Source organism: Spea bombifrons, chromosome 10 (genome assembly GCF_027358695.1).
Source record: "Spea bombifrons isolate aSpeBom1 chromosome 10, aSpeBom1.2.pri, whole genome shotgun sequence".
NCBI classification, from domain to species: Eukaryota; Metazoa; Chordata; class Amphibia; order Anura; family Pelobatidae; genus Spea; species Spea bombifrons.
Genome location: NC_071096.1, coordinates 30222441 through 30247515, shown reverse-complemented (window position 1 = coordinate 30247515; position 25075 = coordinate 30222441). Strand labels below are relative to the sequence as shown.

At 41.0% G+C, this 25075-nt stretch overlaps 2 protein-coding genes across 2 annotated transcripts; both read right to left on the bottom strand.

Annotated features, from left to right (window-relative positions):
* Window positions 1–821: 821 nt before the first annotated feature.
* TERB1 (telomere repeat binding bouquet formation protein 1) lies at window positions 822–12225 on the bottom strand. The gene is made up of 19 exons (XM_053449790.1): window positions 12204–12225; window positions 11347–11457; window positions 11102–11230; window positions 10883–11014; window positions 10407–10467; window positions 10029–10144; window positions 9746–9868; window positions 9024–9173; window positions 8646–8777; window positions 8069–8194; window positions 7374–7522; window positions 6695–6961; window positions 5973–6301; window positions 5412–5473; window positions 4673–4819; window positions 4107–4182; window positions 2618–2718; window positions 1984–2031; window positions 822–1431 (listed from the first exon to the last, which is right to left on the bottom strand). The coding sequence occupies exons 1-19, from the start codon at window positions 12223–12225 to the stop codon at window positions 1184–1186; spliced, it is 2529 nt and encodes an 842-aa protein (XP_053305765.1). The 3' UTR covers window positions 822–1183.
* Window positions 12226–15212: 2987 nt separating this feature from the next.
* NAE1 (NEDD8 activating enzyme E1 subunit 1) lies at window positions 15213–23784 on the bottom strand. Its single transcript, XM_053449150.1, has 20 exons — window positions 23691–23784; window positions 22276–22379; window positions 21952–22012; window positions 21365–21395; window positions 20812–20883; window positions 20439–20518; window positions 20237–20346; window positions 19781–19890; window positions 19410–19472; window positions 19263–19326; window positions 18965–19056; window positions 18780–18839; window positions 18567–18700; window positions 18219–18294; window positions 18063–18102; window positions 17404–17490; window positions 17165–17257; window positions 16664–16778; window positions 16041–16090; window positions 15213–15423 (listed from the first exon to the last, which is right to left on the bottom strand). Exons 1-20 carry the CDS (start codon window positions 23738–23740, stop codon window positions 15314–15316), a joined length of 1602 nt encoding a protein of 533 aa, XP_053305125.1. The 5' UTR covers window positions 23741–23784; the 3' UTR covers window positions 15213–15313.
* Window positions 23785–25075: the final 1291 nt, after the last annotated feature.

The following is a 25075-nucleotide window of genomic DNA, read 5'->3' as shown; positions in this document are numbered from 1 at the left end:
ATTAATGAATCTTATAAGAGGTGCATATTTCAGGGCTTATGATGTCACAGAGGGCTTAGGTTATGCCGCAAAAACATTTAACGATACAAGAAATGTTTTAGTGAGGGGGGGCCCACATTGGAATATTCATACATAATGGTTCATGCATTGTACCGAACCAACAAAATTCGCCTGCAAGTTCTAAAAATATACAGAAGAGCAGAAAATATTCTCCATTTATAGTTACTTACTAACAATATTCTATATTTGGATACGGTTTATCATTGGATTATTTAAAAATGGATCAAGAATGCAACATCAGCGTGTTCAGCATGGAAATTCCGGAGCATGGAAGAGCCTGCGTATTCCCCATAAAATACAGCCCCCCCCATATGGACATTTAATGCAATGCTACAGGGCATATGTAAATATAGAGAGATATAAACTTTTTGTTTGGTGCAACCATTAAACTACTCACGTCGTACTCCACACGTACTACTTTGGAACAGAATCACTCCTTATGCGCAGCCCCTGTCTAAACAAGCAAAGCAGTTTGCGAGTGTACAGGACAGCACAACATCTTTTACAGGACTTGTCGCTTCCCTCCTATGCCACAGGGGGGCACTCTCTGCACATGACCTGGGTTACCCAGCAGGGGCATCTACAACGATCCGTTCTGCAGTAAATGCCATGACCCCTTTAATCTCAAAGATTTAGGCACCTGTGTCAAAAGAACTAAATGAAAAGTGTGTATATATATATATAGAGGTCTACACATATATAGAACTAAGCCCCTTCGAGTACGATTACTTACAGGGAATCTACTTTGTTTGATTTTTTGGGGACCAACAAAATCTCTTAGGAATACATAATGTTCTGCAAATAACAATGATATAGGTTATTGAACTAGTCAAAATACTACTAGAAATAGCCAGTGATGCACTCAATGCCATCACCTCGCGACTTTGGCATTGTTGGTAATGTAAAAAATACCTGCATCAGCTCATCAGAACATCTCCGTAAGAACTTTGGCTCTCGCTGGCCTACTTTTTATCTCCCGTAACAGGTAATGTTAGCTAAATAACATATATAAAGCGCTGAACGTTAAACTGTTAAACTCCCAAACGAGATCGCTATGCCCAACTAGCAGCACATATACGCCGTTTTCCAGCCTCTTCTTTCATCGCGCAGAAAGCATCAGACGTTAGCTCAGCGCCTTCAACTTCTTGTATTTTTTGGCCAAGTCTACATTTCTTCTGCCTTTCTGAAATGGATATGACCACAGAATTGAATTCCAGCGATGACCAAGCTTCTGGACGCCGTCCAAAAGATAAGCCATTTCGCTCTCTGTAAAGTCTTTGCGGGTTCTTCGACTCTGCTTTTCCCGTCCTCTCTTCTGCTCGCTAATCGCAAGGTTCTGCGAGTACAATGCCGAGAACATGCTCAGGGTTGCTTGACAAAATAAATAAAGATATTTGAAGGTTTCTGAAGACTGTGGGTGTTTTTTTTTTTTAAATCAAGGATAACACAAAAATAACACAAATGGATCAATAAATAAAATAGATTTTACAATGTAGAGATTAAACGGAGGGTTAAATGTCCCTGACAACCACATTAAGGTAAGTATATCACATGCTTGGAGAGGTTTTTGACTGAACAAACACATCCCCTTCACAGAAAACAGCTTGGGACCAGGGGAAGGGACAGAGACCACCATGTATTTGCAAAAAGACCACCATTGAAATTTGGATCTGCACAGCTATCATATACATTAAAGTGCATTAGACTGTCCCTTTAACATACTACTTACCATACAGAACACGTACTTTACTGTATGGCAAACGGTTAAAGCAAAATAAAGTAAGGGGGTGCAGTGGAATTCATCAAATGTGGAGCTGGTTGAATTTTCCCAATAAAGCCAGGAACCCCAGGGCACTTTGGGGTCCTTCTGTCTGTATAACATATACGCCTGTATTAATGGTGGGTTCGTTACAAGACACATACCTGCAGGTATAGGGAGCAACACGGCAATTCTTCCTTGGTATCCGGGTCCTAAACAAGCAAAGTTAAAGTTGCTTTGTAAGTTGAGACAAAACCCGAATAGTACATTCTAGCAAATTAAGCAAATAAACCTTAACCGATTTGTCATTTTATTCTTTCCTCTGAAAGTTAAATCACATAAAAGCAACCCAGAAGCTTGTAATACGCACTTTTAGTTTTTATGGCAACCTCCTGTCAGTGCCTGCTTTTGTGTCGCCTGCATAATAAGTGCTCCCAGCAAAAAGAATTTGACCAAACTTTGACATGATTAAAGGATTATTTCCTGGAAGGGTTTGAGCACTTAGGAGTACTAAGAATTATGTCTCTAATGTTGCATTTAATTATAAAGGTGCCGGATCACATAAACAGGGACCCGGTGACATACGTTAAAGACATGATTCTGTAACCAAGACAGATAATAGAGTAAAAAGATGAGCATGACGAGATAACATTTGGAATTAGGATCTGAAATATTAAAAATAATATATACATATATATATATATATATATATATATAGACACAGTATATATCTATATGTAAATATTGAAGCATTAACATTACGCTATATAGCAGGACAGTAAGAAATAGGCTGTTTACCTGGATGTTTGAGGAAGCAGCATTGTGAATATCTAATGACAGCGCACCTTCTGGTTTTTGTCCTGATGAATCCTTGGCACAGGCCGACTCTAAACCCGATCCTATTATTGGAAACAAACCTTTGTCTGTTAATAATATTAGACTTTTCCATTAACATCTGAGGTTAATTGATTTTATGCAGAGCAAGACTTGGCAGTGGGGCATGGGGCAAGCTTTTAAATTATTTGTGTGTCTCAGCTGCAAACCTGTAAATCGACGTAACAATCGCTTCAGAGCTGGTTTTAACGGATTAACGCCGAGGCGTTTGGAAGTAGCGTTTCTACAGTATTGTTTCCGAACTGCCGTAATATACGGCAAGAATCATAAAGAACAAATGCATTAACCTAAGTGCTTCATAGAGAAAAAAAAATCTAATTGGCATTAGTGGGACATAACAATGCTATTCAGGAATCAGACAGGTACGTACCAAGAACAATTAATATTACTGGCACCCAGAGGAATGCATGTCCAAATGTAGGATATTTAGTAGGGCTCGGAACTAATAACTCTGGGTCCTGCGGTTACATATAGCATGTAGATGACCTGAGAGGCTTCCGCCTGTAAGCGGTATATACCCAACTATTCCTTGCAATGAACAAGTTCATATTGGCTTGTCATCTGTGTTCCTACAATCCAAATGTATACCATTTCACACAGGGTTAAATCTATCCCTATATGACATATAGTACATATTCAATATCATTGTACATGCAGGGGAGATCTTGCTTGGGGTAACTACATGACCTTCTAGAGGCAAAATGTGTCTTCTATACAGCACTTACCTTTTGGAAAACAAACCCGATTATCAGAGCATTCACGCTTCCCGTCTAGAGCGCTTGTTCTAGTGATATGTTTACTTGACTTTTTAATGGGAGTTAACAAAATGCCTGCAAAATAAAAATAGTTATTTTAACACAAGATTCCAAATAATAATCTAATCAGGTTCAACTCTCTATTAACCAAAGGGTAGCCCACCATCCAACCCTCTCTACCTACGCATTGCGAATAGACGCCTTGGGGGTCAATATGCTGCCCCTGTGAGCCCCCCGTTCCTTCCCCACACAATTCCTTGAGAAGCAGGAGGGAGACCCCAATTGCCTTTGATAATATCATGTAGTTCGGGGGTCAGGGTAATAATAGACCAAACCCCCCTACATAAATGTGGGAAGGGCAGTAAAATAACGCTAAACTGGATATGCAAGCTACCCCGGAGTAATTAGCTCTGTAATAGCTTTCGCGCTGTGCCCCTTTCCATCTCGTAAAAATACAATTTAATAATCTCTACCAACCCCTCCCTATCTTATTATTGCGCAATGTTTATTTGTGGTGATTACTCAATTACCACTGCATTTAAGGCCAGGTTCATATAGAATGAAAAAAATAAACGGGTATGCTTTCCACCTCCGTGGATGACAAGGGTCTCCGATAACAAGGGTCTCCTATATAGTACTTACGGCTGCGGTTTTGTTTCCCCTGACAAAACATCTCATAGCTCATCCCTCCTTTTCTTAGCGGGGTCAAACTATCTGTAACAGTAAACGACAATTAAAACCAGGACTGGGGATCAGCGGCAGCGTAAAAAATCAACTACACGCCACAACCTTTAGTGGAAACAGTCAAATGGACATGTTTTCCAGCTTTATTACTTAATATTCTTCAGGGCAGGATGGTTTGCGTTTCTGGTTAATGTACAGCAGTCATCTTTTAACGATTTTGGATTGATAAACTATTTTACTCTACGAGTACCTTAATATACTTTCTTAAGAAAAAATCTTAAATCAGATCCCCGCTTGCAGCGTTCGCTGAGCCCGTAAGTATCACCTGCACAGAAAATAGTTCGGGTGGATGGAGAAAGGGGCCAAAGCATATGGGGGGATTCCGGATATGAAATTTCAAGGGGACACCCCAAAATCGAAAGGGACATACAGCTATCATATGCATTTGAGTGCATATGATGGCTGGAGAGTGCTTTTAATACATTTCATAAAAGAAAGGCGTCATCATGTTTATCATTACAGTTATGTGATGCTGAGCTCTTTAATTTCTTCTTATATCGCTCCTCGGCTTGTAGAATAGCCTGATGTCTTATGCATAGGTGCCAACACCTATGTAGGATCTTGCTACAGTTCCTGCTGTTCATGGCTGTGCCTGTCGCTACACAACCTACAAGACAAGGAGGCACATCATGCGTTTGGCACACATTCCCCTTACTGTGGCCGAATCTATTTAACATACAGGTAAGGGAAACAAAATAGTACTTATTTGCTTGAAGTGACAGGTATTTCCAATGAAACTACTAAAGAAAATGTCTATATTAAAGGAACATCAGATTATTTATCGGTATTCGTTTAAATACAACTGAATCCCTACCAATTCCAACTTAATGAGTTGAATATATGAGTGTCAGTGAAAATATTATCCACACATTCTCGTTTTCAGGAAATCTGTCTGTTCTATTAAGTAATAGACTTTGTCCACCTGAACATCTTGACTGATTTATTGCGACTTCAGTGCCCGAAATGTCACGGATCTCCTTTTCAATTATGTCTGAACATACAATCAGGGGATCTAAAACAAAATTTTGTTAACTTCTAGTATGTTTTCATAGAATAGGTGCCTCTAAGTTTTTATAGCATGATTACATTTACAGACTGCTGGATTGGAGTAAAATGTAGAGTAATAGAACTGCACGTATTTCACACTTAATTAAAGAGACTTCTAAAACTGGATTAACAAAAGATTTTTTTTTAGGTACCGATATGCTCTGCTGTGTTCCTTTCTCTTGTGACCGAGGCTGGATTTTTAAACATGTCATCCCTGTAATATAAACATACAAGAAACATTAACATAAAATACCCCAACTGGATTAAAGCGCTTGATTACATTCATTAAAGTTGGGACTAGGCGAAGATAACTTGGAGGTGATAGAAAAAGCAGTACATTGTGGTATGGCATCAGAACATTCAGTAAATAAAGTGTCTGCAAGGTAAATCAACATTTCTGATAAATTGACAAGGAGGGACAGGAGGAACCAACATTTACTGGATGCCGCCTGGCTCTCTGAGTATTAAATGAAACAAGAGCTGGACTGCTGAACTATGGAAGGATTAAGGTTTGGTGGAAGCCACATTTTACAGATGAAGAACAAAGTCATCTTCCTGGAATTAAATTATAATCCTCGGTATATATATATATATATATATATATATATATATATATATATATATATATATATACAGAAAAGGTATTTCCATACAGTCATTTTGTTTTTCATTACTCAGAATGCCAAGATGCATGGAGTTCTTTCTTGGTATACCTTGAGCGAAGGATTAGAACTTCCTTTTCCATTGCAGATCTAGAGCCGTTGTGTTTGGCTTTCTGCGGTAGTTCACTAGACGGCTTGAGGATACAATCCCAATGCTTGTCCTTTACTGGACGTGCCGTATTGCGTGTGTCCGGATCCCTCAGAGGATTATCTATACCGGTGTAAGACTCGCAGCTCCGATCTCTGCGGGGTGAATGAGCGTTCTTCTCCAGTGAAGCTGCTTGGCCGTCGCTGTCAGTTTCACCTGAGCAGCTTGATGTAGATGCAGCAAGGTTGTGCTGTAGAGCGGTGTTTGAAATGTTCTGCATTTTGGCTTTTTTCTGTTCACAGAAACAACTTGTTATTAGGCTTATCAGGCGCATGCTTATATGTAAATTATGAAGGAGTTTGCCATGCCCTTTTTAAAGATACTCTCATTAACGAGACATTGATCCCAGGTACAAATGAACCCCTTTTTCACTCTCTGCTAAAGATGTCTTAAGGCATAGCGGACGTCTTAAATCAAGCCTATGGCAACTAGAAACCAACATTTTATATATCTATATATAAACTGATACAAAACCGATAAATAAATATTGCTAGGTATTATCTATAAGGATTCTTATAATGTTTTTATGTAAAATGAATAAGTGCATCCAAAATATGGCACGGGACACCTTATAAATCAACGAGCTAGTGTAAAAGTAACATACAAACTGGCCATGGATACATACCAGTGATACGCTTTCTCTGTTGACACTGGCTCTTTCATCCAAGCCTTTAGGATCTTTATTGTACGAGTGTGGAACGATGGCAAGCCTGTGATTCTTCAGCTCGATGTTGGGATAAGCTGGCACCTGATGATCATCCTTTCGGCCAAAGTGTTCTGTAATAGAAAGGCTTTTGGGAATTCTACCGTCTGTCTGCTCCAAAGCCACTGGATGTAGCTGGTGCATTAATGCTCGAGGGCCACAATTAATATCCTCACTCCCCGCCAGCTCCTGAAAGCCAAATGCATTTACATTAATATTCCGAGATGGACTTCTATAATAGTTTCTAACAGAATACAAGTCATTGATTAGTCCAGTAATGTTTTATGAAATATGTTTTTAAACTGAAGATAGACTATTAGACAATTTCAGTCCCTGATCCATACAGAAAAACGATGTTATATAGTATTCAATAAAATAAAAACTGTTCAAACCAAACACTTTAAACTAGAATGTCACCAGCGGGGAAGTGAAATGTAATGAATTAAAAACATGTGAGGATTCATTAACAAACTATACAGTCTTAACCATCGAATTGGCTATAGTCAAACACCATGTTCTCTTTTAGTTAAGACACAAAGTGTATGATTGCAAATAGGAAAAAAAAACCAACATCCCAGATTTAATAGGATTATACACTTACCTTACTATGCTGCTGTTGTAAATATTCGATTTTGTGAAGCATCTCCTTTGCTTTTTTCCAGCATTCTTCCATATGCTTCTCTGTTATTCTCTCCGAACCACTTTTAACACTCGGGGAAGGTTCCCTTAGATTCACAGACAATTTCTCGGCTGGGTAGAAATGCATATAACAAAGGTGGGCTTTTTTCGACATGACCAATATTATCAGATGCTACATTACCAATCACCATACGTAGAATAACGTGACGTGTGTCTGCCATTAGGAGCAATGGAAACATCTGGTTCCTTGACTTGTATGTGTAAAGGCCCAGCTTACATCAAGTTAAGCAGTGAATAGTGAACCAAAAGGGTTCTCAATGACATAGCCCAAGGATATGCACATCAATAAACAAGAGGATGTGAATAATTGCAATAATTCCCTAAATCAGCTCACTAGCCGCTCGTATAGAGATTTCATCTCAGAAGGTAAATACTAGGCATGCCACCTTTTCCTATTTTTCCAGGTCACATATGAGTTGCCCACATTGCCGACCTGTATGTAGGATGTACACGATGGAAGAAGGGAGATTCACTACCTTACCTTTTTCTTCTTATTAATATGTTGGTGTGTGGAATAATGTACAACTCAAATCTCAAAGAGGGCTTTAACAATCAGTATTCAGGGCTCTCACAAAACAACTGGATATGGATTCTTACTGATTTGCCTGCAGTTCTGGAGGACAAAAGTCGTTGCTTTTCTTAACTCCTCGTCTTGTGATTCAGTGAGCATCTGGATCATAAGGGGAAGCCCGTTGCTTTTCAGAAGTTCGTATTGATTTGCTTCTGTTGAATGAAACAATCATTAAAAATAGATCAAATAACAAGCCGAGAATTACATTTGATAACCTCCGTTCTGCCGTCTATGTCTCACTGTTTCTCACACTGAGAATGTTTTCACTAAGCATCATACTCTGCAGATCAATGAAGGACAGAGAAAGAGGAAGAAATACACATTAAGAGGCACTTATCTCATACTGAGTCTTTGTAATAGGTTGTTGACTACAATTTGTAAAACAGCGTGAATTTTATGAGATCTAAATTCAAACACAAAGCTTAACCCCTTAATGACAAAGCCCGTACATGTACGGGCTCAAAATTCATTGTTTTCAATGGGTTTAGGGACTGCCCATTGTCCTTAAGGGGTTAAGTATTGAGCATTTTATTTCCATGTTTACATGTGCCGAGCACCAAAGAAACCAAACCACTGAAAGAGAAATAAGTCGCACGAATATACCGCAGCTCTCGGTGCAATGACCCAAAGCCAGAATAACACCGAATCTGTCTCCAAGATCAAGGGTTTCATGGGACAAAAGTCGGATTAAAGACGTTACGATGCTGTGTTTTGACAAACAATTTACGCAGGTTGCTGTAACAAAAAAACAAACAATGGGAATTTAGTTCGGAATATCATGACATTTTACCACTAGTCACATATAGAGACAGTTGTATTGCCTAAGCAGCAGAAAAAATATAAAGTCTACCAATAAAACAGGTAACATTTTAGCAAATGAAGCAAGCAATGGAATAGCACTGTATATATAGGGTTATTATTTACTGCTATTTGACGTACGCAGGCCAACATATTGTAGTTTGCAAAGACGTGGTAACCTACGGTTATCTGCAACGCAAGCATCCAAAGTCTTTGTCACCGCAACAGCGAGCTTGGAATATAATGACCTCCCAAGATCAGCAACAAGCTTCACAAGAACACCAGCCAGCGTGTCTAGTCCTCCGACGGACGCAAAGTATCCCTGTGCAAAACCTTAGGAATATACAAACAGATCTTTATTAGTCATTGCGGTATCTGCTGCACCATAAATATTTCAATATCAATACCCCAAGCCAGCAAATTCATGGTGCCACGTACAATACCATGAATATAGAGCAAGCACCCAAAAGCATCACACTAGCAATTAAATATTTATTTAACAATATTAAATATCAAAGCTACGAGCGGCTCTTAAGGTCAGCATCCATTTTATTGTCTCTCATTTAAGCCACGGCAATAAAATGAATCACTGACATTATCAAAAAAATGATTAGCTCTCTGATTAACTATTTTCTAAATAGCCTTATTTATTAGACATATTATTCTTATCACATTACACTATTCTGCAGGCAAGCACCAGTCAAAAGGTCAAACAACGCCACGCGTCTAATTTAATTAGACTGCTAATGGCTTTAATAAGTCATTTTGCAGCTTCATAGATTGAAACGATACACATCCATAAATGTATCCAGAGCCATATTTACCGGTAGTTTTTTGTTATATGCGATATATTAAATCCCAGTACGATTTAACAATATGTGGATATTATGTGAAGTGTTACATACTGTTATTTGCGACAGCGAGTCCAACCAGAGAACAGATAGGACGGACAATCTCCGGCTGAATATATTCCCGCAGCCAGTCGGTCGCTTGGGGAAATGCTGAACTGCACAATTTCTGGTTTTCATCTGCGAGTGAAAGAATTTCAAAAAGTCGTTATTTTGAAATGCAAAACAAACATATAACTGTCCTGATTCTGCCAGCGATCTTCACACGTGAAAGCTCATGTTTATTAACCTGACAGCTACCTATACAGAAACCTGGCATATTTAGACGCGGGGCTGTTACCGTTTTGGGGGTTGTTAGCGCTTGCACAAAGAGCGCTGCAAACCGACGTCCACAGCAGATAATGCTGATTCTTCTCTAAATCTGGCAGATGCATGCTGCACAGCGACAGAACTTCCCTGCAAAACAAAAAATTACATTTTAAACACAAACATCAAGTGAAATAAAAATTATTTTTTAAATATTTTTATTAAAGTTTAAAAAAAAAATTTTTTTGTAACATAACAAATAATACAAAATTATAGTAACTACAAAAGCATACTTGAATTTAACAGCATAGTCTGAATAAAACAAAAGAAAAGGGGAGGAAAACAGGGAAGGGGGGGGTTTGGCAACATACATATAACACACATGAAAAAAATTATATTTTGAATCACTTACCTAAACAGGATTAGGAGCATGTCGATACATCCGGATATGTTTGCAAAGCTCTGCCCGGTTTCTGTGACCAAGAACAATTTGATGAAACAAGGATTTCCATAATCTTTCTTTTAACAAACAGCCTTATATGCCCCTTCCCGGGCTACGCCTGCCTAAGGGTCGCCCCTATGTCAATTGCCCCCCCCCATGTAAAATAATATATACAATATTTATACATTTCTCACATTCACTTTATGTTTCACCTCTTATAAAACTTTTTTTTTCTAAAAAGAGGGGAAACCGATTCCATAGCCTTTATACGAGTGCATTACAAGTGTCATAGATTATCATAATTAAACGTGCAGGTATACGAAACTAAAATTCGACATTCTGTTCTCTACGGAAAAGCTCATAATTTGTCCACAAGCAGATATCAATTCACCCTCTCAACAAAAAGAAAAAACAACAAACTAACAGCAGAACATAAACAAACTTACTGTTGTTTGACACCAAGACCAGAAACACGTAAACAGACATTCTTTTGCAATTCACAGAAGCCTCCTCGTTGGACAGAGTCGAACAGATATCTCCAAACAGTTCCAAGGTACACAAGGCTTGCTGACAAAACACTGGACGAAAGACAGCGAGAGATCATAGTCTTAGAAGAATGTTAGTGTATATAACATGATGGGGGGGTTTCTTCCATCTATGCTTACCGTTGTTCTCCGCTAGGACCCCTAAAGTGAATAAAGAGACCTCTTTCACCATCGGGTGAGGGCTGCACTTTGCGAGGTTGCTGATGAACATTAAGCCGCCAATTTCTCGGAAATGATCACACGCCTGAGCTATGAAAGTGGAGAAAGAAATGAATGACACGGGGGGAAGCTATAAGGACATGGTACGGTATATGGTATATGCACGGACTACTCCAGCCTCTATATCTAAGAAGTCTATGCCTTACTGCTTCCCTGACAGATCGAGTAGATCGTGACCAGAGCTGCTTTCTGCGACTCAGGATCATCCATTTGAAATTTCAGACATTTCAACAATAAACTGACGTCCGTCTTCGTTTCTGAAAAGAAAACAAACGTTTGAAGTTATTTAGTTGAAGAACGAAGCGTAGGTCACATTATGTGCACTCGATGATCATCGACAAGTGATCTAGTCTGCCTCCTACTAAGCTTGCAGCGAATGTCTCCATTACTGATTGATTTTTAGAAGAAAGGTGGAATTTGTAGAACTTGGGCTTATCTACATTGGGGGTTGCTATTTTTTTAGCATTTTAACAGATTTTTTAATTATGTTTTTTTTTTTGCTTGGCTTACATATTAATACACAATACGCCGTACAAAACAATAAATATAATGATACAATGACATATACCAGGGGCGTCCGACTTGCGGCCTTCCAGCTGCTGCAAGACTACATCTCCCATAATGCTCTTTCAGCTAAGGGGCTGGCTGAGGAGTATGGGGGATGTAGTCCTGCAGCAGCTGGGGGGCCGCAGGTTGGACCCCCCTGACAATAAAAATGTCTACAATAGGTTATTTGTAACATCTGTATATCAAAAATAACCTGACTTACAAATACAAAAACTAAAAGAAAAAAAGCATTTTAACAGATTTTAACAGATTTCTGCAGTACAAGAGACAGAAGCGTCATTGTCTCCCGAGGACGTGTCTCAATATTTGCTCAAATAGTTTACAAATAAAATGTACAAAACAAATCAAATGAAAGAAACATCAATGATATGATTATAAACATACCAACGTCTTAACCCTTAGAGGAACTGCATTGCTAATGAGTCGCGGGACTCACCTGAACTCAATTCGGCTTCCATGTCGGAAATTCCTGCAGAAAATACGAGAAATTATTTTACATATCGGCTGAGTTTGTGCTCAAAGCAGAGCGGCTATTCTATTTTGCCCCGTTTTCTATGTATATCTATACAAATAATCTCATATATCTGCTATGGTGCAATACACCAGAAATCAGGGTATCGATACATTAGTGGTCTATCCTTTATGATTAATATTTAATGTTTTATATAGCGCCATCATACTCATCATACGAGTCACATAACAATTTGACTCAAAGAGCTTACAATCCATAGAGATCCATGATGCCTAATCACGGAACATACATAAGATGTGATCTATAGATCTATAGAGAATAGGGTAACGAGTGACAGCAACATCCAGCATGGGTCGGTCGGGGGGGGTAATATGAGGCAGCAGGTAACTAAACGCATCTTTAAAGTCATCGAGAGAAAAAGCATAAAGTAATAATGAATCCTGCTGTTTTCTAGCGTGTTGCGTGTAGAGTTTCAAGCCACGTCACTGATCATACTACACGTGTTCCTTATTCTTTAATCAGATTGATGTGGCCTGTACCAGGGTCGCTTATAGAGTAGGTGTATGTGACACACCGTTGTTATATGACCGGCTTCTAATATGTGGCCCTGAAGGGCCCAGTTGTTTTCCTAATGATCCAGTCACCTCAGGAGCCACAATAACAATACCCATGACACATAAAGGAGACAGAAATACCCCTTCATAGTGCAAGAGCTGTCAGGATGCCCCTGGAGACACATGGTTATAAGTGCTGTGCACACTACAGGGTTTAAAGCACCCATATTAATTATAACCCTGCCACATACCGAGGCAATGATGGCCTCCTTCTGGCCCTTCCTGTCTACACAGCACTAAGGGAGGGGAAGCCACGGCAGGAGATCTAAGCTGCCATACTTGTGGTAACACTTCCCATTAGAGCCCTAATGCCACATTATGACCTCGGCTAGACACGTTTATAGGGACATGTCATGCATTAAGCACCCTCTTACCCCCTGATGCTCGTGCTTCCCGCCACGACTTTCTTCGGGTGATGACGTCACGACTCTCCCTGAGGAGACCGCCTACTCTGAGCGCCGCCTTGTCAGTGCGCGGACCTCCGCCGAAGTGCTAAACACAAGAGTCTTAAGCGATCCTATCGCTTTGCGGGTAAGTGTGTGAAGGCGGCTTAGAAGGGTGGTTTGGGGCGGGGCATCGTTTGATTGACACGTGTGAGAAAAGAAGCATAGAGGGCTAGTCCATTAAATTAGCAATTTAGCAGCTTCTTAGTGTAATGGCAGCTAATGAGGTTACTGGGGTTATGTCTTTGCTGTTAATAGGAAAAATATGTACATTAATATATTATTATTATTTAGTTGTTAGGTCTTTGGGCTGGGGGGGCAGGGCCCTGGCACTTGGCATGGCAGGTGTCATACCCCAGGCAGCTTGATATAATGTGGCTGCCGTGTACCCTCCTTATAACACGAATAAGAACATGCCCCTAATTCCCATAATCCTTATTGCACGCAGCCTCTGTCTCCTGCGACCGTTCCATATACACACACAAGGTATAGTCCGATAAACCACGTTACGGCGGTATGCATCTTACCCGTATCGTCAGAGGGCAGCCGTCTCTGGACTTCCTTCGAGGAAGCAGGTGGTTTGGTGGGTCATTCGGTTCTACGGACAGATCCGGCTGTGGTTCGGTGGGTCATTCGGTTCTACGGACAGATCCGGCTGTGGTTCGGTGGGTCATTTGGTTCTATGGACAGATCCGGCTGTGGTTCGGTGGGTCATTCGGTTCTACGGACAGATCCGGCTGTGGTTCGGTGGGTCATTCGGTTCTACTGACAGATCCGGCTGTGGTTCGGTGGGTCATTCGGTTCTACTGACAGATCCGGCTGTGCTTCTTATAGAGCAATCAATGTGAGGATATCCAGAAGACCAGGATTTGTAGCCCCCCCACCCCGGGACCATTGTCTTATGGGGTGGGAGGCGATCACACGGCTCCTAATCAGGGAGCGCTTCATATGATCGATGATTAAAGGAGCTACGCGGGGTCACTTTATCCCCACGGGCGCTGGTATGTTGGTTATTCTATACAGAACGCCTGGGACGAAAACCCACAACAGAAAATATTCACTCCGCCAGGTTGGCCAAACCCTTCCCAAAAATATATATTTTTAATCATGTCAAACCATGTTTCATTCGAAATTTTGCCGGGAACACTTAATTATCACATGACACAAAGCAGGCCGCCAAAGAGACCGAATAAAAGATTGTTAGACATTTGTGTTGTTTTTACGTGATGAAACTTTCCAAGGGTAGGGTATCAGATCTGACGCGGTTTATTGGATTAATAATGCCATTAATTGTTCTTATTAGATAAGTAAAAGAGCTCCTCTTTCCACTTTTCTTTCTGGAGGGGGTGGCGTGATCACGGCCGTGTGAATTAGACTTTCTCAACAGTACCCCTGCACGAGGTTAATGGTCAGGTGAATGCTTAAGCCAGAATAATGAACACCTCGTAGATGAAGAAAGAAGACACGAGGAGACAAGAGAAGAAACAGAGGTGCGGGAAAGCAGAAAGGGACGCGGAAGCTTTCGGCAAAGAAGGTAGGGAGACACAGATAGCGTGAGAGAAAGCGAGAGTGCGTGAGTAAGTGTGAGTGAAAAAATAACAAAAAATTTCCTTAAAACTCTAATTTGTATGAATCCTAACAACCAAGTCTACATGAGAACCGAAATAATCAATGCGTTTGAGCAGACTCACTCACTCGCTCTTGATGACAAGGTCAGAGCCAAGTCGGTGGACGTAATGCCAGCTGATCCACCGCTACTCTATTCATACTACAGACTTGTATTATTTTCCTGAAATGCATCCTTTTACAGAATTCCTTTCCGACCCTCCGCAGGTTAAAGGTTCTGGACTCCAAAATGCAATGGATGTAAACTGTATATACACATCGCTATGGAAAAACATGCGCGTCTGCAGAGATTCAGCACTAATCACATTTATTTCCAGGCTGCTACGTCGGAACGTTACAGACAGTGGTTCTATGTTACAGAGCACAGACAGTTACTATAATACAATGGAGCCTACAGCTGGAAGGTCGCGGACGTCTGTAGCATGGCGTTGTAGATAAAGGTGTTATTAAATACGACAAACTGTTTCGTTATTATTTTTATAGCCTCCTGAGCGGCGGCCCCTGAAAGATAGAACATGAAGCAATGGTTAGAAAGGAGGAACATTCTGTCATCCGCAGTAAAATCAGGAGATCCCCATCTTTATAATGTTCTTCAAGACAATCGGACACTGTCTTCATTCCCTCACTATTATTGAGTTGAAGGGGTAACCACAAGCAAAAAAAACGTCTTACATTGCCAAGGCAGGCAAGAAAGACACACTTTGTTATCTTGCCTTCAGCTAAAGTAATGGGGCACAAAGAGGCAGCCACTAATTAGGGACCTTTTGTTGATCCTATAGGCATCATTCTGTTTTTAAATGTCTCTTCAAAGCTCTGCTTTCAAGGTGGATGTAATGGGACAGAGGTATACAGGATGGAGGTATACGGAGCCGAGGTATACAGGACTGAGGTATACGGGAAGGAGATATACGGGAAGGAGGTATACGGGAAGGAGGTATACGGGAAGGAGGTATAGGGGAGGGAGGTATACGGGAAGGAGGTATACGGGAAGGAGGTATACGGGAAGGAGGTATAGCGTAGATGTCATTGAATGATGGAGCCAAGTAAGAGTTATTTAAAACACAGTAATGTCCAATGAGATATCATCATGCTGTATTACAGGCTTATGCGTATCTCACCTCCCAAGAAAGAAGCAATGGTGTGGGGTTCAGACGCTCCATAGCGACAGCTGAAAGAGAAGGGAGACAATGAAGGTTTACGTGACGCTCTGCAGACGGTCCTTACACCGTGACGGGCACTCCGATCCCATCGCTCTGACTAGCCGCAGGATGGGAAAAGGAACAATAACATGGCTTTCAATCTACGTATAAGGATGGTGTTGGTTGTCAGACACCAGGCAAGTTATATCAATTTATTGTATCTATTCGTCAATGGCCCATAGGAAGACATAATGTATATATTAGAGTGAAAAGTAGCCAGGGAAAGCTTACACCTTCTGCCCAATTCACATTTATAATTATAGAATTTACTGATATAACAATAATTGTAAGAATTTACTGATATAACAAAATATTTTATCATTCCTGCTGCCAGGATGTGTCAATTAACCCCTTAATGACAGAGCTTGTACATGTACGTGCTCAAAATGCATTGTTTTCAATGGATTTAGGGACCACCCATTGTCCTTAAGGGGTTAACAGAGTCGCCCCGTCACACGTTATCTCTGGGGAAATACTCTTTGTTTAACTTCTTCCCAGCCCGTGACACTAGAGAATTTGGCATTAAATATGCCTTTGCTTACAATTCCTGGATATAATCATCCTTTACGCTCAAGGAGAGCCCGTATTCCTGGAGGAGACCATTCAGACAGCTCTTCAGCTTCCCAAAATCCCCTTCAATCTGGTAGTTGTAGATGCCTATAAAGACAGTGAGAGCACAGGTTAACCCTAACAGTCGTGGTCTCAACATCTAAACAAAAAGGACTTTATGTGAAATACTTTCTTACTCGTCAGCATTGCTAAGCGACAGTTCTATGTTATAAGGTGACGTGTATATACATATCGGGCAGTACATGAATTACTGCATCGAAGTTCTCGGAAAGGACATTAGGACTTTTAAGTATAGTTGGAAGAACGAAATTTGCCCATTTCTGTAAATGAGTGTAAAGTAACATTTTCTAGCTCCGGCAAGAGTTTCTGGCGACGCATGCCCTGCGATCACTCGGAGAATCGTGACACACGAAACGTTTTAGTAAGCATCACAACCAAGTACAATAAGCAAGGTGTATAAAGGGAGCGTTTACCTGGGTACCTGCCGTGCTGTTTCTGAAACCTGTCAACCGCCCTGAGCATCAGGTATAGCACTATTTCATTGTCTGCATTCTCCATGAATGAAACTGAAGAGTTACAGAAAAACAGCACAATAAACATCATTTCAAAACAAGCTGAAAAGCGAATATAACCAGCCATGTGATGCGTTGGAGATATGGAAGCATCTATCTATATATCAATATCCCAGTAAGGAAATAAGTGGATTTCGTACCTATGTCATCCTTTTTAGCGGTGTCCACGCCGTACTCCTCTGCCAGTGATCTGCACCGTACAACCCGCAGGAAAGCACAGTTCCTACCTGCATCAGGCGACACAAAGGGCCAAATGAGCTTTCCAAGTAACTCATAATCAGCTCCAAACAATGTACTGACAGAAGCGTGGCTTTGGGTGGTCAGTTATCAATTTTAGCTTTTATTGTACCATAATCTCAGTCTGATGCCTGTTGACAAAGACTGAGCAAAGTGGGGCAGCTTTTTCTCACTTGCCCCATGTCGTAGAGACATTTAACACTTAAGTGTAGCGCTGTTGATTGTTACGGTCACCCTGTGGTACCAAACCTAGGTTTGCTTTTGCTTCAAGACTTCCACGGGAATGAAAAACCCTCTGAAAGTGAAAAGCATTGTAGCACTGAAGGAAACTGGAGGTGAAATAATGGCAAAACTAAACTTGGAGGAAACAACAAACCCATCTATTTGGGTCTATCTTGTCTCCCCTTTTTTTTGCCAGTTGTAAAACCTCAAACACAACGGGATCCATGGCCTCTTGTCCCAGTATTTCTTCCCCTTTGGAAAATACTTTCCTCCTATGCTTTGTTTAACCCATTGCATATTTAAAGGCTTCTTCTCTTCCCCAGGCTGTACATATACTTACAGAACAGGCGAATGTCTTTTTCAGGTATGCATTCTGGAGGCTGCAGAGAAAGTAGTGCCAGATCAAGAAAACTAACAATATTAGGTAAAAAAAAAAACCTGGACAAAAGGAATTTATTATCTTAATAATATATTAAAAATAACCCCAGATGCTTACTTTTCCTACAGACTGCAGGAATTTGGAGACATAATTCTCAACAGCAGCTGAGTCCTTTTTGGCTTTCTCACGGTAGCTAAACAGAAGAAAATTAGGACCATCAGCATAGTCTACATGAGCATGGATTTCCAGAGACAACTTGTTAGCTAAGAGCCAGGATAAAATTCATCAGGCAAGTGTTAGATTGACAATTTAGGCACACGTATATATATATATATTTAAATAAAACACAATAGAATTATTATTGTGCCTGACAGTAAAATCAAGATGAGGCCCCCTCTCGTCACCCAACTAGGGGCCATGTACAAGAAGAGTTAGAAGAATTACAATAAAAACAGGAAAACCTACACATTCTGAAGTTTAATGAATTTGTCCGAGTCTGCAATCATATCCGGAATTGTACCTCGTACGGGGAAATTCCCATTCCCTTCCATAGCCACAAACTCTTTGACGGCTCGAGCCAAAATCCAGAACGAGGTAGACTGAAAATAACAGAGTCAGCATTGTGTTGGGATCCTTAGAAAAAAAAAACCTTGAATCAAGTATCTGAAGGGGTTGTACCTGCGGTGTGAGGTTCCTACAGCGTTCATCGTTGAAAATCTCTTCAACATTGCTTGGAATCTTTAAAGGAATAACAATTAAACTTTTAGAAACAATAATCATTTCCCCCAACAAAAAAGGCACATTTGTTATGATTAAAAAACGTGGCCTTGTTAAATGCGAGGGCACATGCAGTGAGTTTGTACCTTTGTGGTGTTTAATGCAGTGTTCACGTTCTTCACGGCTTCCTCAAAGTTCTCTTCATCCTCAGGCACCCCGTTCTCATTCCTCAAAATGCCTGCCAGGAAAGGAAATCACATAAGAGCAAGCACCGTTTAGATCAACAACAGCCAAAGGGACTCCGTCCAGCCATCGGTGAACAAGAAATTCCATGATGCTATTGCCAATAATAGGTCAAAGCTAGCCAAGACTCATCTGGGTTAAACAGCAGACATCGTCCTGTTAGCTAAACAGGCACAGCCACTATGGGAGAGGGTAAGGTACCTTGCCTGATCATATCACGGAAGGCTTCCTTTTCTTTGTAGTTTTTAGGGATCTGCCCAGCATTCTGTAAGACACAAGGACGTCGGAGGTTAAGATTCGAAACAGAACCCCCCTCCCCGTTTACAACGCAATATTCAGAAGACAGACCTCACTGCGCCACTTCTCCAAATACTTGGCGACTACAACAACCCACGGTGTGTGACTGTGATCCTATGAATGAAGCATAACAGCACAAAAGACAATTAGACCATGTTCGTTCTCATCCTCAATCATTCAGAATTCATACTATACTCATATATATTCATACTGTCCAGATTATAGGCTGCTGCCTTTCTTTAAAGGGTTAACAGGGAAAAAATATCTTCCTAAATGGAAACACGGTTGGGGAGCTGAACAACATCAAGATGCAAACGTTCAGGAAACAAAATAAAAAAAATATATATTTTTCTACTGGAACACGTTTTAAAAAATAACCATAACTTTTATATAAGGTTCCATGTACAGGCAGGCGTTCATACCTTTCTCTCCATGTGATCCAGATCATAAAGCTTTAGGTACTCTTGAAGCTCAGAGAAGGGTTGGTCCAACCTCAAATCCTCCAGTGCATTATCAGGATGCGATTCTATTACTGCAATAACACGGAAGAATCAGGAACCAACCGGTCATTACACCGGGGTCTATTCCGGCATAAACAGCCAATTCCAATGCTTACAATCATTTTCTGTTCTTGTAGACAATGAACCAGCTGTAACATGATTTTGCATTAAATACATTATTACACAGTTATTGTGTTTCCCAGAGTTGTGACTTGATGCTTATCACCTTTAGAGAAATGTCATTTGTTGGGATTTAAATAAATAATTTCATGCCCAAACAAAAACAACAAGAAACAAAATAACCAATATACCCGGAACAAGGAATTAATGTACCAGGAAGTTAAAAGTAAATAAGATAAAAAAGGAATGATATCTTACCAGTATGCTCTTTCACAGCAATTCTCATGTAGCCAACAAATCCATAGGCCCTACAGACCAGTAGAGGGATATTGGCGTCCCACAGAGTTTCAGCCAGACGTAGCAGCGTACTGAAACATGGACAAGTATATATATAATATACACACACACACACACACATCTATTAGGCCAGCTACATAAATAGCTATGTGTGTTACTATACCTCTCTGGAAGCTGGGTGGTGATCACTAAAGAGAATCTGGAGAAGAAAGAGGGATCACTCTCAAGCAATTGTTCTGGGCCCTAGAAAATATTAAAGGAACACAAATCAAGACCAAAACACATATAAGGCATAAAAATACATAACAACAAATACGTTCTATTCACTTGAAAGTGTTTCTAGAGTTTGAAAACCATACAAAGTCAAGCAAGTTGTGATATAGATGATACTGCAGAAACGCACAACGTTTATATGGCATTACAAAAACACAACAGAAAATAATCTGGTTGCTATACTTTAACACCATATATATACAGTATATGCCCCTAAACCTGTTACTTATAAATAATGAAGTAATAATAGTAATATTACCAACCTCAGGAACAAAATTCCCGGTGACATCATCATTAAGCTCTTGCAAAAATTCCATAGATGTCTGTGCCCGGTTCTATTGTGGAACAAAGGTATAAAATGTATAAATACTTACAACATAGACAATGAAATCAAATACAGAATTAACCAATACGTCCAATGTATGGGGGATATAGGAATGCATAGGTACATAGGAGCAAAATATAAAGGAAAAACAGTAATTTAATATTAGTTTTGAAGTTTCACTAGGAAAAAACCCTAAACATTAAGTGAAATCCCCATAAGTAGGATGCACTAGAGAAGAATACTCATCCCTGAGTTTTCTGGAATGGTGTATTTCATATAATGGATTTGTATTTGCAAGTTGATATATTTTAATTACTGTCTTGCTTCTATGAGAAAGGCGTCAGTACACGCTAGTGGGTGTGAAGTTATATGTGTCCGTGTAACTTCTTCCTTATAAACAAGAAGCCAAATCTTGGTACGTTACAATGGAATTAACAGTTTGTTTAACCATGACACCGAAAGACTGTTTTGTACAAATAAATATTTCTTACCTTCCCGATACTGTTTCTGTGAAGAAAAAAACTAAAAAAGAGAACAATCACATTAAATCAGAATGATATAAACAACATAGAAATATGGATTTGGCACTCTGGCAGGTTAGAATGTGTGAAATGCGTTGATTCAGCCTTTGGCACGTCTACGGCTACCCATTTATTGCAGGTATCCAGTAAACACTGCATATTTCTATGTAGGTACCGTAACAGATCATGGATGGCCTAACATGCAGTTGATACACTAAACCAGGGGTGTCCAACCTGAGGCCCTCCAGCTGCTGCAGGACTACATCTCCCATAATGCTCTTTCAGCAAAGGGGCTGGCTGAGGAGGATGGGAGATGTAGTCCTGCAGCAGCTGGAGGGCCGCAGGTTGGACGCCCCTGCACTAAACAATGATCTGTGGGTAAGGTACAATGAGATTAAACATCTCATTAAATTTTATAAGCATTAAAAGGCCAGCTTGAGTCTTATTGCAGGACAAATCTATCAGGACTGATAAGAAGCCATTTCAATCCCACATTGTGCTGGATTTTGCTTGTCTAACGGAACATCTCTGTCTTTATTCCGGGCAGAAATACGTACTTGTTGCCAACGTCCTCCCCGCTGACTATGTTCCCGTCTACGATGGTAAAGCAGCCAATCCCTGCAAGGGAAGAGGACGTTGTGTGAAATAAAACATCAGCCCATACCAGGATGATAATCACAATAACAATAACAATCTTCGCAATATATTTGCCACATTTCCTTGGAGGTCATGCTATGATACTTTGTTGCTTCCTCTGATGCAATACATGTGCATTTTGTCTATATTGTTACCCTACAATTTCAAAGCATTCTGGGAAGAACAATGATGATTATTGCTGCCTGTGTCACACAGGGTGAGTTTGGGGAGCACAGATAACTCACCAGGCAGTACCAAGTTCTTCAGGATCTCAGCGCCGGTAGCAGTTGCGTTAATCAGGCAAACGTGAGCCGATTCCAACGCCTCCTGGCCGTGGTCTCCCCATAACCTGTACAACAGAATGAATGTTTATATACAGTCGGGAATATTTAATAATTATGAGACACAGTGAAGCCTATGCACAAACTCTTCTAGTGATCAAATGGTACAATCATCAGGAATGGTCTGTTGGTTGCTATGGTGATAAGAACATGTGTACCACTTTGAACCAGGATTGCTCTAATTATATCCCTCTAAAAGTGTGTTTCACTTGGTACAATGTAAAGATCGGTGTGTTCTCCCTGTACAGTGTAAAGCTCGGTGTGTTTCTCTCTTTACGGTGTAAAGCTCGGTGTGTTTCTCTCTGTACAGTGTAAAGCCCGGTGTGTTTCACTTTTTACAGTGTAAAGCTCGGTGTGTTTCTCTCTGTACAGTGTAAAGCTCGGTGTGTTTCTCTCTGTACAGTGTAAAGCCTAGTGTGTTTCTCTCTGTACAGTGTAACGCTCGGTGTATTTCTCTCTGTACAGTGTAACACTCGGTGTGTTTCTCTCTGTACAGTGTAAAGCTCGGTGTGTTCCTCTCTGTACAGTGTAAAGCTCGGTGTGTTTCTCTCTGTACAGTGTAAAGCTCGGTGTGTTTCTCTCTGTACAGTGTAAAGCTCGGTGTGTTTCTCTCTGTACAGTGTAAAGCCCGGTGTGTTTCTCTCTGTACAGTGTAAAGCCCGGTGTGTTTCTCTCTGTACAGTGTAAAGCTCGGTGTGTTTCTCTCTGTACAGTGTAAAGCTCGGTGTGTTTCTCTCTGTACAGTGTAACACTCGGTGTGTTCCTCTCTGTACAGTGTAAAGCCCGGTGTGTTTCTCTCTGTACAGCGTAAAGCCCGGTGTGTTTCTCTCTGTACAGTGAAAAAAGCCCGGTGTGTTTCTCTCTGTACAGTGTAAAGCTCGGTGTGTTCCTCTCTGTACAGTGTAAAGCTCGGTGTGTTTCTCTCTGTACAGTGTAACGCTCGGTGTATTTCTCTCTGTACAGTGTAACGCTCGGTGTATTTCTCTCTGTACAGTGTAACGGTCAGTGTGTTTCTCTCTGTGCAGTGTAACACTTGGTGTTTCTCTCTGTACAGTGTAAAGCTCGGTGTGTTTCTCTCTGTACAGTGTAAAGCTCGGTGTGTTTCTCTCTGTACTGTGTAAATACTATGTAGTATTATGTAGGACTATGCTCACACAGTAGTAAGTAGTGATAACTGCGCAGAGTGTATGCACAATGAACACAGCACGAAGCTGGGTTAGTGCAGTTTAAATGCCCCGGGGCCTGCCCAGCCTCACACTGCGAATACCATGCATACGGCGATCGCACATTAAGCTGCCCCGCATGCAGTGTCACCATACCGAAGCTGCCTGTCATATTTCTGCTCCTTCACCAGTGCACCCTGCGCCATGGCTATCACCCGGAAGTAAACAACCAGCACTTCCTGCCACCAGGGGGCGCCCAGGCACTACTAGAGAGCGCCGAGAGACTGTACAGGCAGAGGGGGCGGGGCCAGGGAGTCATCGTGAGCTTATTGTATGCGCTGCGGGGCAAAACATGGGAGATTTACCAAGCTGTGTGATGACAGCATCGTCTCCACACCCTACTGCAAACCATGAATCTAACAATCCACAATCACCATGGCAACCCATTACACAATTCCATTGATTGCCATCGTCACATGTACACTTTTTATAAATAACCCCTGTAAATAAATGGTGCAAAATGTGGTGATTTGTAAATTATTGGGAGTTTACCCGCTATAGTAATAATTATACTAATCATTATAGTAATAATAATAATAGTAATAATGATGCTTGGCCAGACTGCATTAATATCATTGCTTCTCTGTGGAACCGGAATGGCTGTGGCCGTTATTATTGTTTCCATTGCCCCGGGCAGTGCTGTTTGGTGGGCATTTGCCCCTTTTGCCCTGTGCGTGCTGTCGCCAAGGTCCGAAAACAAACCAGAGACAGGGAGGCGACGGCATGATTCGGGGAGAATTTACTGTATTCAAAGCAGACATGTATGAACAGCACACGTGAATGAAGACACGGGTGCCTGTATGTCAGGGACTCCACTGGGTCCACTGGGTGGCGTTGTACTCACACGCAGAAGAATCCCTTCTGTATATGAAGTAGCAGTGTGTGGACAGCAGCGGAATGTAAATTAACAGTATGTCTACGGAAAGAGCTGCTGTGCTTATGGACAGTAGCGGTATGTATGTGCAGATCACGGAGTTAGTATGCGTATGCACAGTGCCGGTATGTGTGTACAGATCACGGTGTTAGTATGTGTATGTGTAGTAGCGGTATGTGTGTACAGAGCAGGGTGTTAGTATGTGTATGCGCAGTACAAGTATGTGTGTACAGAGCGGGGTGTTAGTATGTGTATGCGCAGTAGCTGTATGTGTGTACAGAGCAGGGTGTTAGTATGTGTATGTGTAGTAGCGGTATGTGTGTACAGATCACGGTGTTAGTATGTGTATGCACAGTGCCGGTATGTGTGTACAGAGCACGGTGTTAGTATGTGCATGTGCAGTAGCTGTATGTGTGTACAGAGCACGGTGTTAGTATGTGTATGTGTAGTAGCGGTATGTGTGTACAGAGCGGGGTGTTAGTATGTGTATGCGCAGTAGCTGTATGTGTGTACAGATCATGGTGTTAGTATGTGTAGGCGCACTAGCGGTATGTGTGTACAGATCACAGTGTTAGTATGTGTATGCGTAGTAGCGGTATGTGTGTAC